This window comes from Lolium rigidum, chromosome 6 (assembly GCF_022539505.1).
Source record: "Lolium rigidum isolate FL_2022 chromosome 6, APGP_CSIRO_Lrig_0.1, whole genome shotgun sequence".
NCBI lineage: Eukaryota > Viridiplantae > Streptophyta > Magnoliopsida > Poales > Poaceae > Lolium > Lolium rigidum.
In genome coordinates, this window is record NC_061513.1 from 128,302,027 (window position 1) to 128,316,275 (window position 14,249).

The 14,249-nt window shown below is 43.3% G+C and overlaps 1 protein-coding gene across 1 annotated transcript; it reads left to right on the forward strand.

Moving 5' to 3' along the window:
- Positions 1-9,570: 9,570 nt before the first annotated feature.
- Positions 9,571-14,150, forward strand: LOC124660855 (vesicle transport v-SNARE 13-like). The gene is made up of 5 exons (XM_047198690.1): positions 9,571-9,885; positions 9,985-10,043; positions 10,305-10,493; positions 12,030-12,200; positions 13,792-14,150. Exons 1-5 carry the CDS (start codon positions 9,792-9,794, stop codon positions 13,942-13,944), a joined length of 666 nt encoding a protein of 221 aa, XP_047054646.1. The 5' UTR covers positions 9,571-9,791; the 3' UTR covers positions 13,945-14,150.
- Positions 14,151-14,249: the final 99 nt, after the last annotated feature.

A 14,249-nucleotide genomic window follows, 5' to 3' on the forward strand; every position in this document is an offset into this window, starting at 1 on the left:
ACCACGGTGGAGCCCTCATCTTCTCAACATCAACAAACCCCATCAAGTGAAGCAAATGATGCACCAACCCAAGAACAAGAACAAAACCCTCCCTCTAGTGTGCAAGATCAAGGACAAGATCAAGGTCAAGATCAACCAAGAATTCATGATGGTTCCGACGAGTATCCATTTGATATTTGCTCCGCACCAAATGATGTCCAAGATCAAGCACATGATGTTGAGCAACCCCAAGTAATTGAGGAAGCTCAAGTTCAAGGTCAAGACGGGGACCCAAATGATCAAGTTGATCAAGTGACACCTCCAAGGCCAAGAAGAACCAAGGAGGAGATCGAGACCCGTCGACTAGCAAGAAGAGAAAGGCAACTTGAGCGTCTTGGACACACAAATGACAAGGTCCTTGGTGATGTAAGGGCAAAGGTTTCCACAAGAAGGCAATTGGCGAACTTTAGCCATCATCATGCTTATATCTCCTTAGTGGAACCCAAGAAAGTATTTGAAGCCCTTGAAGATTCGGATTGGTTGGAAGCTATGCATGAAGAACTCAACAACTTCAAGCGCAACAAAGTGTGGACTTTAGTAAAGAAGCCTAAGGAGTGCCGCAATGTTATAGGCACTAAATGGATTTTCAAGAACAAGCAAGATGAGTTTGGGAATGTTGTGAGGAACAAGGCAAGATTGGTGGCTCAAGGGTTCTCTCAAGTTGAGGGAATTGACTTTGGGGAAACCTATGCTCCCGTGGCTCGCCTTGAGTCCATCCGTATCCTTATTGCTTATGCATCGCATCATAACTTTAAGTTACAACAAATGGATGTGAAAAGTGCTTTTCTTAATGGTCCTTTGCATGAAGAGGTTTATGTTAAGCAACCCCGGGGTTCGAGGATCTCAACTTTCCTAACCATGTCTACAAGCTTGATAAAGCACTTTATGGTCTCAAACAAGCTCCTAGAGCTTGGTACGAGCACCTTAAGGAATTGTTGGTAGACCGTGGGTTTGATGTTGGGCTAATCGACCCCACTCTTTTTACTAAGAGGGTCAATGGGGAGCTTTTCGTTTGCCAATTGTATGTTGATGATATTATATTTGGATCTACTAACAAAGCTTTCAATGATGAATTCTCAAAGCTTATGACCGATAGGTTTGAGATGTCTATGATGGGAGAGATGAAGTTCTTCCTTGGTTTTGAGATCAGGGCAATTGAGGGAAGGAACCTTCATCAACCAAGCAAAATATCTCCAAGACATGCTCAAGAGGTTCAAGATGACCGAGATGAAGGGTGCGGCCACTCCTATGGTTACCAAATGTCATCTTGCACTAGATCCCAATGGTAAAGAGGTGGATCAAAAGGTATATCGCTCCATGATTGGATCCTTGCTTTACCTTTGTGCATCTAGACCGGACATAGTGTTGAGTGTTGGTGTGTGTGCAAGGTATCAAGCTTCTCCTAAAGAGAGCCACATGATGGCTCTCAAAAGAATCTTTCGATATTTGGTTGATACCCCAAGATATGGTATTTGGTACCCCAAAGGCTCAAGTTTTATTCTCAATGGCTATACCGATGCGGATTGGGCGGGTGACAAGGATGATAGGAAATCAACTTCCGGGGCTTGCCAATTCCTTGGTAGGTCCTTGGTGTGTTGGTCTTCTAAGAAGCAAAATTGTATATCTCTCTCCACCGCCGAAGCCGAATATGTTGCCGCCGCAAGTGGATGCACTCAATTGTTATGGATGAGGCAAACTTTAAAGGAATACGGTGTCATTTGTGACAAAGTGCCTCTATTATGTGACAATGAAAGTGCCATCAAGATTGCCTATAATCCGGTGCAACATTCAAGAACGAAGCATATTGAGATCCGGGATCATTTCATTAGGGATCATGTTGCCTGGGGTGATATTGAGCTTATCTATGTTCCTACCAAAGATCAACTTGCCGATATATTCACGAAGCCTCTTGATGAAGCAAGGTTCTCTTATTTGAGGAATGAGCTAAATATCATTGATTCAAGGAGTATAGCTTGACCATCTTGCAAACACACTTTCGTCTCAAAACTTTATTTGGTTTAGATGTGGGCATGGAAATAGGGGAGTGCGGTTTAAATCATTGAGCTATCCCTCCCCCATAATGCCAACATTAAAGATTTCATTCTCGTTATATCATATGTTGATATGTGAGCTTAAATGATGAGTAGTGGTTTGAACCCAAGATATATCTTCGCGGTGTCATATCATAACACTCATATATGGTGGCCTAGGCCACCGCAATCTTCTTCGTGAAGAGTTGGAGTTGTTTGGATTTTCATTGGATTTTATTGGCATCTCCTTGTTTATGGGAAATCACTCATTTTTGGCCTTCATTTGATTTATTTGCAAAAATGAGTGATCATGTACCATCTCACAGTTTGGCGTATCTGTCCTAAGCCTATCTCATCTAAGACATATCCTTCACCTACTCCTAGTGCATCTCGTTCATGCCAAAATCCTGTTTGTGAGCACAATATCCTGTTTGACCGGAAGTTCCGGCCGTTTCGACCGGTACTTCCGGCCGGCATCCGTTTCACCTGTTCAGCCTTTCCTGTTCTGCCTGGGTGGTTTCTGTGAGACCGGAAGTTCCGGCTCCAACGAGCGGAACTTCCGGCCTTAAGTGACCACTATATATATGGGCCGAACGGGTGAGCAGTTCCATCTCCCTCATTTTTCCCCTTTTCAAGATCTGTTTGGTGGTGCTCCTCCCCTTGGCCGGCTGCTGCTCCTCCGGCCGGATCTCCCTCCTCCGGCGCTCCCCGTCGGATCGTCTCCGTGGATCGGCATCCTCTCCCTCTTCTCCTCCATGGCTCCCCCCGTTTGTGCCCTCTCCCTCTCTACGTGTGGGTAGACCTCACTAGATGAAATATAGGGCATACTCTAGGCAAAGCTTTGGTAGAAATCCTCTAGATGTCTTTCCTCTACTAGATCGTGCGTAGGATGTCATGGTAATGCAAACTAGTTAGCCATTGCCTCAGATCTGGTGGGAAACAGTCGCTGTTTTCGAACAGCCGGAAGTTCCGGGCCTTCGAGCCGGAACTTCCGCCCGGGGCGGAACTTCCGCCGGTTCCCACCGGAACTTCCGGCCTGGCAAATTTTTCTGCTATTACCTGAAATCCTGTGCATGCTCTGGTGTTTGGCCTCCTTGCTTATGTGCACTTATTCATCACTCCTATCATGTTGGTTTCGTTATCAGGTGGTTCCAAGAAGAGAGGCAAGGATCATGTGGATGAGGTTGAGGAAGAGCTTGAGCAAATCCGACCATCCAAGCTCACCGCTCGCTGACAAGCTGCTCAGAGGCACAAGTCACCGGCTGTTCGTGGGAAGAACATACACATATCTGTGAAGGGAATGCAATACAATGAGTACAAGGAGCTCCGTGACATGAACCCTTACCTTACCCCTCGGAGCAATAGGGTTACGGATAAGCGGTTCCACAACAAGACCCAAGAGGAGATATTCTATGAGATCTACATTCCATTCAAGAAGGGAGTAGCCCCCCAACATGCTATTGACACCGGGAAGATGGCCGCTAACAAGTACTTTGAAGAAGCCTATGCCATGTGTGGAGAGTTTGGGCTCTATCCCATTATGGAGCTCAACAAGGACTATGATGTTGGGCTTATTCAACAATTCTATGCCACCGTTCACTTTGAGCAAGATGAAGCAAGAACATTTAGGTGGATGTCTCATGAGAGGCTCCTTGAGTCTAACTTGGCAAAGTTTGGAACCGCCCTTGGATATCCTCGCTACCCGGGCGTTGATGCAAATGGTTGGAGATGCCATGATAGCCAATGGGCTCAAACAAGGGAAGTCTTGGAGCCCCTCTACATCCCCGGATGGGGTGTACCGGGCAAGAGTGCGGATCTTCTCCCTACTTGGGATATTATGCTTAGAGTCTACCGGGAAACCATTGGACCGAAGGGTGGCAACCTTGATGAGCTACACCTTTATGAAGTGGATCTTATGGCCAACTCTTTTGCTAAGAAGGGCACCGGTGCGAAGCTTGATGTGATGGACTACATATATCATGAGATGTGGTCATGTGTGATGGAGAAGAAGCTTCCCTCCTATGCTCCGTACATTATGAAGCTCATTGACGACACTTGGATGGAGACTTGTCAAGCTAGACTCGTTCAATCCATTCCACTCTCTCTCACATCCCATGAAGTGAAGTCATTGAGGGCCAAGCGCCACAACTCTCCTCTTGAAGATGTTAACCCCATGGATGAGAAGCCACCAAGCTGGGCTTCTAAGCTTGCTCGTCGCATGAGACAGATTTTTTGCCTCACCTCTGCAGTCAACCACCGTCAGTATCAGCAGCATGCAGAAGCCAAGAAGTCTCGGGTTCGTCAGAAGAGCATCATGAGGGCACTTGCGGTGGACGTGTCTCCTCCCGGATCCGAGGAGAGCATCACTCCGGAGGCGGAATGGATCTCTCAGCATGGCGTGCCTCTCCCCCCAGATGGTCTTGAGATCGAGTCTCCTCCACACACTCCTCCCTACCCCGGCGCTTCATCGAACCTCCCCCCCGGCTGGGCTAACGGCGACCCTTGGGGCGCGTAGTTTCTCTTTTTTCCTTTTTTGTGCTTTGGTGCCAAAGGGGGAGAATGAGACCGTTTAGGTTTCTCTTCGGTGGGTATTTGCATGGGGGAGTCACAAGCTCGTGTTGACTTTGGTTTTTATTGCTTGTGATTCTATTTATCGTGTTATGGTGTCGAACTATGTCTTAGCTATTTGGTTTTGTAAACTCTATCTATGTGCTTGGAACCTTATTTGTGTATGGTAAACTCCGTATGTGAGTCTTCCTTGGTTATCTATGTGTGCATGATCTTACTATGTATATGCTTATCACTATGTTGTATTGCTAACCCTTGGAAGACGGATGCAAGATATAGGGGAGCTTCTTATGTACCATTTCTCATATCTAGGGGAGCTCCTCTATATCTCTCACATTGTTGTTAACATTGACTATTCCTTGCAAATACTTGTGTTGTCATCAAACACCAAAAGGGGGAGATTGAAAGAACATTTCCCGCCCTTTTGGGTTTTGTGTGTTTGACGTCAACACTATGTATATTTTTATGTGTGTTTATGTAGACAGGTACAAGCCATCAAAAATTGATGGATCGGTGTATTGGTTTTGCTGTTCTGAAGGTTCTGCAGGTTTTCTGGATCTGGCGGAAGTTCCGGCCAAGTCTGGCGGAAGTTCCGGCCTGTCCTTTCTCAGCAGTAGCGTCTCAGCGCAGTCTGGACTCAGTTTTCTCGTTAGGGGCGGAAGTTCCGGTAGAGTTGGCCGGAAGTTCCGGCCAGCGGAACTTCCGCCCAACTTCCGGGCAAGTTCCGGAATTGCGCGTTTGTGGCTCAGTATGTTCCCGTAAGGTTCTTGCCAAATTCCGGAACTTGGCCGGAACTTGGCCGGAACTTCCGGCCACCGGAAGTTCCGCCCAAGTTCCGCCCCTTCATGTGCTCTGCAGGTTTTTTTACAGGGGCGGAAGTTCCGGTCCGAGTGGCCGGTACTTCCGGTGGAAGCCGGAACTTCGGCCATCCTGGCCGGAACTTCCGGTGTTAGTGGATTTCGTCCCCAACGGTCGGATCCGAAAGCTCCTCCCATATAAATAGCTTTCTCCTTCAAAGGGACAAGTTGCTCAATCATTGCAAGAAAAATCTGCCAAGCTTCACCACCATTAGAGCCACCTCAAGAACACAAGATTTGCAAGATCTCCTTCCTCCCCCAACCAAAGCTCTTGATCTTTGGAGATTCGAAGGAGAAGACACCGATCTACATCCTCACCGAAGCGTTCTTCATTTCCCCCTCTCTTGTTTGAGGGATCTCATGCTAGTGTTCCTATTTGGTTCCCTAGTTGATTTGTTGTTGATGTGTTGTTGTTGATTGTTGTATTGTTACAGATTTGGGAGCCTCCAATTTGGTTGTGGATGTGTGCCCCAAGAACTTTGTAAAGGCCCGGTTTCCGCCTCGAGGAAATCCCTTAGTGGAAGTGGGCTAGGCCTTTGTGGCGTTGCTCACAGGAGATCTGAGTGAAGCCTTCGTGGCTGTTGGTTTGGCTTGCGTAGCAACCACACTCCTCCAAACGTAGACGTACCTTCTTGCAAAGGAAGGGAACTACGGGAATCATCTCCGTGTCATCGCGTGCTTCACTCTCGGTTACCTCTATCCCACTCTATCTACTATTGTGTAGCTATACCTTGCTTAGTTGATATCCTTGTCATATAGGTAAATTCACTTAGTTGCATATCTAGAGAATTTACCTTTGTGTCAAGCCTAAATTGAAAAAGAACTAAAAATTGGTTAGCACCTATTCACCCCCCCCCCCTCTAGGTGCGGCATACGATCCTTTCACCATCACATGACCTTGTCAAGCCGAACTTCCAAAGGGGCCTTCTCAAAATTGGCAACCATGTAATCCCTTCATGCATTAGAGGAGGGTTCAAAGGTTTGACATTCCTCTATTCCACATTATATCGAGGACCACACTTGAATTAGGAAACAACTTTATTGGCTTGTTTGAATGCTTAAGATTTTCATCTAGCCGAATTTCCAAAGCGGCTCTTCTTAAAGCTGGCAACCATGTAATACCTTCATGCAATCGAGGATGGTTCCAAGTTTTGACCTTTCTCTATTCCATTGTAAAAAAGTTAGGGAACAACTTTGTTGGCTTGTTTGGATGCTTAAGATATTTTTTATGATTCAAGGGTTCTCTTGGTTTCGGTCAATATCACTCCATGGTTGCACCTTATTTGGTCCGTATCTGTTTCTGACAATATCTGCTTCTGCTTTTGTTTTCGAGGTTTCAATATTCCTTTTTGTTTCCGCAAAAAATATGAAAACAAATATGGCACCACTCAGTTTCGTCCGTATCCGATCCTTTTTCATCCCTACTTGGCGGTGTACACTATTTTCGAAGATTCTCAAATTAACAACAATTGCAATACCAACTACCATGAGCTTCCTCTCAACATGCGAGAAGCTTGGCAACAATCCAGCGCACTGCGTGGTTGGTGATATAGATAAAATAGATCAAATGCACGTTGTATCTTGATTTTGCAAATGAAATCTGAGATTAGACAAATAGATGAGAATGCAACTCCGGGGAAACGGCCCGACAATAAAATCTTTACCGGGATTAGGCAACATAGTGTCTCATTGACACATCCTTCATGTCGTGAAAAGGTGTTTTTACTAGAAAAGACATACTCCGTACCACACTACTGACATTCCTCTCGTATCGAGTCACAATTCCATGTATCTTCTCTCATTGCAAACACGGAAGCCCCCCCCCCCCCCACCACCCCCCACCATCAAAAGATATTAATTAACTCTTTAGATAAAGTTATGTCATATGGAAGATTTCACGTTAAATCTCGCGTCTCCTCTGCGTTTTCTTTTATCGTTCTTCGTTATTTGCTTGTCGCATTTATAACACAATAAATCAAGACGTGCCATCACCAAACTAATGTGTAGAAACAGACCTAGTCAACCATAATCTTTGCAATATACAATCATTGATCAACTCGAACTCATTCCATCAAAAATTGCTAATGACCTACCTAATTATTGCTGCCAAAAATTGAATATGAAATATTAGTCGTAGTCAGTCTACATGACACAGTTATATCATTTGTCTCTAGTTTACCCCCTTACAAAGTGTTTGCTGATTTTCTCGTGTGTGATCTCCACTAACAGTACAATCACTGCTGGTAGTGTTAGAGTACGAAAGTTACCAGCTAAAGAGACATGTAGAAACTCAAGGAACTTTTCGCAAAAAATACATGCCTTCATTGAGGTATTCAAAGAAGCTCAGTCATCCTCACATGCTCGGTGGTAGAGATGAAAGTGGAGCCCAAAGTTTTCCGTGGAAAAACAGAAATGGAATGGAAATATGGAAACGGAAACGGTATTTTGCAAAACGGAAATGAAACTTTTTTTAGTGAAAACGAAAACAAAAACGGAACATAGTTTTTCGTCGGAACAGACACGAAATATCTGTTCCGACTAATATGGAATTTCCGTTTTAGAGTTGATGTGCATGGTCCAATTTAACATGCCCATCACATGACCTTGTCAAGCCGAACTTCCAAAGCGGCCTTCTCAAAATTGGCAACCATGTAATCCCTTCATGCATTAGAGGAGGGTTCAAAGGTTTGACATTCCTCTATTCCACATTATATCGAGGACCACACTTGAATTAGGAAACAACTTTAGTGGCTTGTTTGAATGCTTAAGATTTTCATGTAGCCGAATTTCCAAAGCGGCTCTTCTTAAAGCTGGCAACCATGTAATACCTTCATGCAATCGATGATGGTTCCAAGTTTTGACCTTTCTCTATTCCATTGTAAAAAAGTTAGGGAACAACTTTGTTGGCTTGTTTGGATGCTTAAGATATTTTTTATGATTCAAGGGTTCTCTTGGTTTCGGTCAATATCACTCCATGGTTGCACCTTATTTGGTCCGTATCTGTTTCTGACAATATCTCGCTACGCTTTTGTTTTCGAGGTTTCAATATTCCTTTTTGTTTCCGCAAAAAATATGAAAACAAATATGGCACCACTCAGTTTGGTCCGTATCCGATCCTTTTTCATCCCTACTTGGCGGTGTACACTATTTTCGAAGATTCTCAAATTAACAACAATTGCAATACCAACTACCATGAGCTTCCTCTCAACATGCGAGAAGCTTGGCAACAATCCAGCGCACTGCGTGGTTGGTGATATAGATAAAATAGATCAAATGCACGTTGTATCTTGATTTTGCAAATGAAATCTGAGATTAGACAAATAGATGAGAATGCAACTCCGGGGAAACAGCCCGACAATAAAATCTTTACCGGGATTAGGCAACATAGTGTCTCATTGACACATCCTTCATGTCGTGAAAAGGTGTTTTTACTAGAAAAGACATACTTCGTACCACATTACTGACATTGCTCTCATATCGAGTCACAGTTCCATGTATCTGCTCTCATTGCAAACACGGAAGCCCCCCACCCCCCACCATCAAAAGATATTAATTAACTCTTTAGATAAAGTTATGTCATATGGAATATAAATTTTTTCTAGACCGGCCGTGGGACGTGGGTGGCATTCATCGGCCCCCTGATTACTAAACTGACCATGGAGTACAAAACATGTTGAAGAACCTTCGAGATGACAAAGAGAGATCGTGAGTTGGACGACCGCAACAGAATAGTGCGGGGGTTCATCAATGTGAAGCATTTAGCAATTCCTCAAACTTTAGCTCGATGCAGCTAGATCTCTAGGATTCCCCTGATCCAAATTGTTACTTGTTTCATCAGTTGTTAAATGATGCAGATTTCACTAAAACTTTCTGAATCATATCGAATAAAGCTTGCCAACCAGCCCATAATAAGATTTCAAATGGAAAAAAGTACGGAGTATTTGAAGATTCAGGTTCACAGGATTTGTAAGGAAAAAATGATATATCCACAAACCGGACGGTCCCACAAGGCAGTGTCCAAATTAACGCACAATACCAACGTGCCTGTGCGCACGCCTTGCCCGCGAAGCATCCTAATCCGCCTATTTTATCGGACTCTCCGACACCAAATCCCCCAATCAAGACCCGATCAAGAACCGAAGCTTCCATCGAATCCTCGCTCGCCAAGTCCGCCCGGTCCGAATCCTCGCCGATTTCGTGCCCGCTCGATTCGAGGCCGCGGAGCGATTTGGGCGCGGAATTCGGAAGGGGGGGATTCGGGCGCGCGGACGGACGGAGGCGATCGAGGGGAGCAGCCATGAGCGAGGTGTTCGAGGGCTACGAGCGCCAGTACTGCGAGGTCTCCGCCTCCCTCTTCCGCAAGTGCACCGCCGCCTCCGCTCTCGATGGAGGTACGTGCCCGGCTGCCCGTCTGCCCTTGCCGGGGGATTCGTCCCCCCGTTTTTGGTATTGTACTGTTGGTTTCGTCTAACACGGTGAGGTCTCCGCAGAGAAGAAGAAGCAGAGGCTCTCAGAGATACAGTCCGGCGTGCAGGAAGCTGAATCGCTGGTAAATACTGTATTACGTGTTTCGTATTTGGGAATCCTATATGTTACATGGCTATGCGAATCTGATGACCTACATTCGGCTGTCGCGGAGCAATTAGAATTGGGCCCGGTATTCTGCGAGGTCTAGCCATGGAGGCATCTTTTAGGTGTAACAGCTCGTGAATGTGTGATTTTGGGGGAAGCTGTGTTGATTAGCTGGGTCTACCCTTGCTGCACTGGGAGATGGGGACAGTATGTGATGTTTTTTTTTATGTATATACAGATTCGGAAGATGGACCTGGAAGCGAGGAGCCTGCAGCCGAGCACGAAAGCGGGTTTGCTAGCTAAGCTGCGGGAATACAAATCTGACCTCAACAACCTCAAGAGCGAGATCAAGAGGATCTCGTCGCCCAATGCCAGGCAGGCTACAAGGGAGGAACTCCTTGAGTCTGGCATGGCTGACACACTCGCGGTGAGCGCTCTAACTTACAGCGGTTTGATCGTCTCTTAGACTGTGTATATAATCTGGCTTGACATTGTAGCCCCCACAGATGTCCGGTTCTAATTACATTCATTTATAATACATAACCTTTGAAAATACAATATGCTATGCATGGCACATTTAAGTACGAACGATAGAAGAATTTGTGAGCTCTTCCTATTCAGATAACTATCTGTATATAAACCTTCCTATACGGTACTCTCCCTATCCACAAATAGAAGATATTGTGGAACCTTTGTTGTTCATGATTAGACTAGTAGATCCATATTTAGTTTCAGCTATCCTTAAAAAAAATTAGTTTCAGCTGGGTTATTATGTCTTATGCTACTACATTTGTTCGACCTGTACTTGAGTTGTGCCATTGAAGGTGTATTTAGTAATGTTGCACATTACTCAATCACGGTTAGGGTGCGTGCAGTGACAAGTTTATTTGTTCTGTTACACATTATCAGACAGGGTGTGATCTATGAACATAATATTTTACCTCAGTTTGATTGCCTTGTCAGTCGTGCTATTCAGTTCACAACTTAGGTATAGTCAACATATTTGAATGTTGGTCTAGTCAGGTTAGTTTCGTATCTTTTGGTTGTTACACAATAGATGATATTTCTCAAAAAATGATGGTGATTGCAATTACTTTTTCGAAAATGATGAATTGATGATGATTGCAGTGAAAATCTCAAAGTGATGACCATCGTAGTGGCATCTATGCAGTGAAAATCATCTTGTTCTACTTGTTAGTACATGCTAAATGTTACTTCAGAAGCATATAATTTGATTATCGGTTATTCATAGGAGTATTTGATTTATTTCTAGGTTTAGATTCCCAATGGACATTGTCTTTCCACTGTACCGCTGATTTCCGTTTTCATCAGGACTCATATGTCCCCTAACTAACTACGGTTTCTTTGACTTTTGAGTTACATTTGGCTATTGTTACTGAAGAAAGTTAGTGCTTTCATATTGACCATGACTATCTTCGTACCAAAGAAAGTGACAGATGAAACAATGAATGAGAAAACGAACTCAATCTTTCTTTAAATATGTTCATTAACCAGGAAATCAGTATTACAATTTGTAGACGTGTCTTATACAAAGTATTAACATTTTACTTTCAGTAGCATGCTTGTAGCCTGAGAAAGTAATCTGCAGTGTGCAGAACCATAACCTCCTGGACCAAAATAAAATAAAAAAATGAAAAACATGCACCTGTTCTTAAGCAGGAAGTACCAGTACCACCAACATCGAGGAATACATATGAATGCTAGTTAATATTCAGAGAAGAAAGACCGTATTATCCACTTTATATATTCCTGGATGCTACTATAACTTCCATGGGTTGCCTTTCTGTTTGTTGGAAATATTGTTCTTTGTCTGACATATTTGAAATGTATAGGATAATAGTGCGACATTACTATGTTCATTCTTATTTCTTAAGAATTATCTAGAAGTTCTTAATGTTTGCTATTTTTTAGTACTCATGTTGTGGAATATTTACTGGCTCAGGTGTCTACTGATCAAAGGGGAAGGTTGATGATGACAACTGAGCGACTGAATCAGTCCACTGACAGAATTAAACAGAGCCGAACAACTATGCTGGAGGCAGAAGATCTTGGTGTGTCAATTCTTCAGGACCTTCATCAACAACGGCAGTCACTACTGCATGCCCACACTACCGTATGTATTCAGTCATAACTGCTTTGTCTCCCCCTTGGTGTTATTTTGATTTAGTCCCCCCTTAGGCCTTGATTATTTCTAGTGTATTTGAAGTGTATTCAAGGGATTGGTGGGGGTTATTCCGGTCTTGTTCAACATCCTGAAAATTCCCCAATTTTTGGGTTTTGGATGGGATAATCTTAAGATATCCCCCACAAACCTCTGCATTTTGTGTAAATTGAAACACTCCACCATACTAGTGGATTGGGATGGAAGAGTATTTGAGGGGATTGGGTGAAAGGAAGGGTTTTAACGAATCCTCCCAATCCCCATTCTCCTGTATTATGTAGGGATCATTACATCTACTATAGCTCTTTTCTGATCTTCAGTCCCCCAACCCTTTGGTTTCTTGGTAAATAGGTAAATCAGCTGCAACCAGCAAATATATGTAAGAATTAAATGCTTGCAGTTAGGTTATAAGTTTGATTGTTTTACTCTATCTATGCATAAATAAGTTACGTTGACATTTGTTTCAAAATGAAATTGTAGTGGTTTTAGTTTATTAAATGGTATTAGGTGCAGCAGCTTTGAAATGTGTCTCCAACTTCATCAATTTAGCTCATTTTTGTTTTCTCCACAATTTATTTATAACCTGATATATTATGTTCCTTGTGTATACTTAAAATTGTTATATGAAACAATTGCATGTCGGTGAAAGCACGCTGCTTAGGTAACTATGCTTGCTTACACATGTTCAGTATTGAAGTATTCTCATTCAGCCATGTTAGTCTACTCTTTTTTGGTTGGCGGGAACTGCATGCTAGTTTGTTCTGAGAGGGTGAACATGTGTTTTGTTCTGCATGATGTGTTGAGATGCATGCTACTCCTAGCATTAAGACAAGTCCTTTATTCAGCCTCCACCACTTGAGGTCTCTAATATTCAGAAGTTACAGATCTCGTTGGTCTATCCTCTTGGATATAAAGAGCAAATAGGGATCTCCCTTTTAGTACATACATATTTATTTGTTGACATCCTTACTTGTGCACAATCCATCAGTTAGGTACACTATTTGAAATTCATGTAAAGTAGTGCGGTAGTCTAAAGTTCTGTTCAGCATCAACATGATTGTTTTTCTGCATGATGTGCCATTGTTCTATTTGCGGGATTATCATACTGTAATTTGTGTAAGTGGAGGGCTGATGGATGGTGGTAGCATAAAAACGAGTAAAAGATCTTCTATTTCCCCGTGTGACTCATCAGTTATGTACTCCCTCCGTCCTATTGAACATGTCTCAACTTTGTCAAAATCTGAATGTATCTTGACAAAGTTGAGACATGTTTCGTGGGACGGAGGGAGTACATTAAATGCTTGGCAGCTTCAATCCTTATTCTCCTAAAAAAATCCCATCCTCATGTCTCTCAAAAAAAAAAAAAAACTCCTGCCCTTATATTACTTAATTTGTTATTCTGTCACTTCGATAATAGCATTACTTACAAGCCAATGTTCGCTATAACCATGATTTGTTATTCTGTCACTTCGATAATAGCATTACTTACACCTATGTTCCTGTCAAACAAATATACTCATAACTCTGTTGATAATGCTCACAGTTGCATGGTGTCGATGATAACATTGGCAAGAGCAAAAAGATCCTGGCGGCGATGTCAAAGAGGATGGACAGGAACAAGTGGATCATTGGGGGAATCATGTCAGCTCTAGTTCTCGCCATACTTATCATACTGTACTTTAAGTTCGCCTACTGAGCCAGGCAGGTCCTCCAAGTTGCAAGTGTGCTGAGTGATTGTGTGGTAAGGTAGTGTGGACGCTGTACATTGGACAACCCAGGCTGTCCCTCCAAAGTTCACCTGTTTCCCCGAGCATCAAACATTCGAGCGGTTCATTGTCACGTCATGTATAGTAACACTCTGATCAGATGTGCCTGATCAATTTGTGATGTAAGTATTCAAAAGGAAAAGAAAAGTTAAAAATATGTTGTCTCAATGAAGATGCTACTGAAATATCACTCCGTTTCATAATATAAGCCGTTCTAGCAAACTATAAAACGGCT

What these genes read in the sequence shown, in the direction of transcription:
- LOC124660855 (XM_047198690.1), top strand. Translation starts at nt 9,792, where the DNA reads ATGAGCGAGGTGTTCGAGGGCTACGAGCGCCAGTACTGCGAGGTCTCC. An exon ending in TGCAGGAAGCTGAATCGCTG is followed by an intron (nt 10,044 to 10,304) that starts GTAAATACTGTA and finishes ATGTATATACAG; the next exon opens with ATTCGGAAGATGGACCTGGA. An exon ending in TACTGCATGCCCACACTACC is followed by an intron (nt 12,201 to 13,791) that starts GTATGTATTCAG and finishes TAATGCTCACAG; the next exon opens with TTGCATGGTGTCGATGATAA.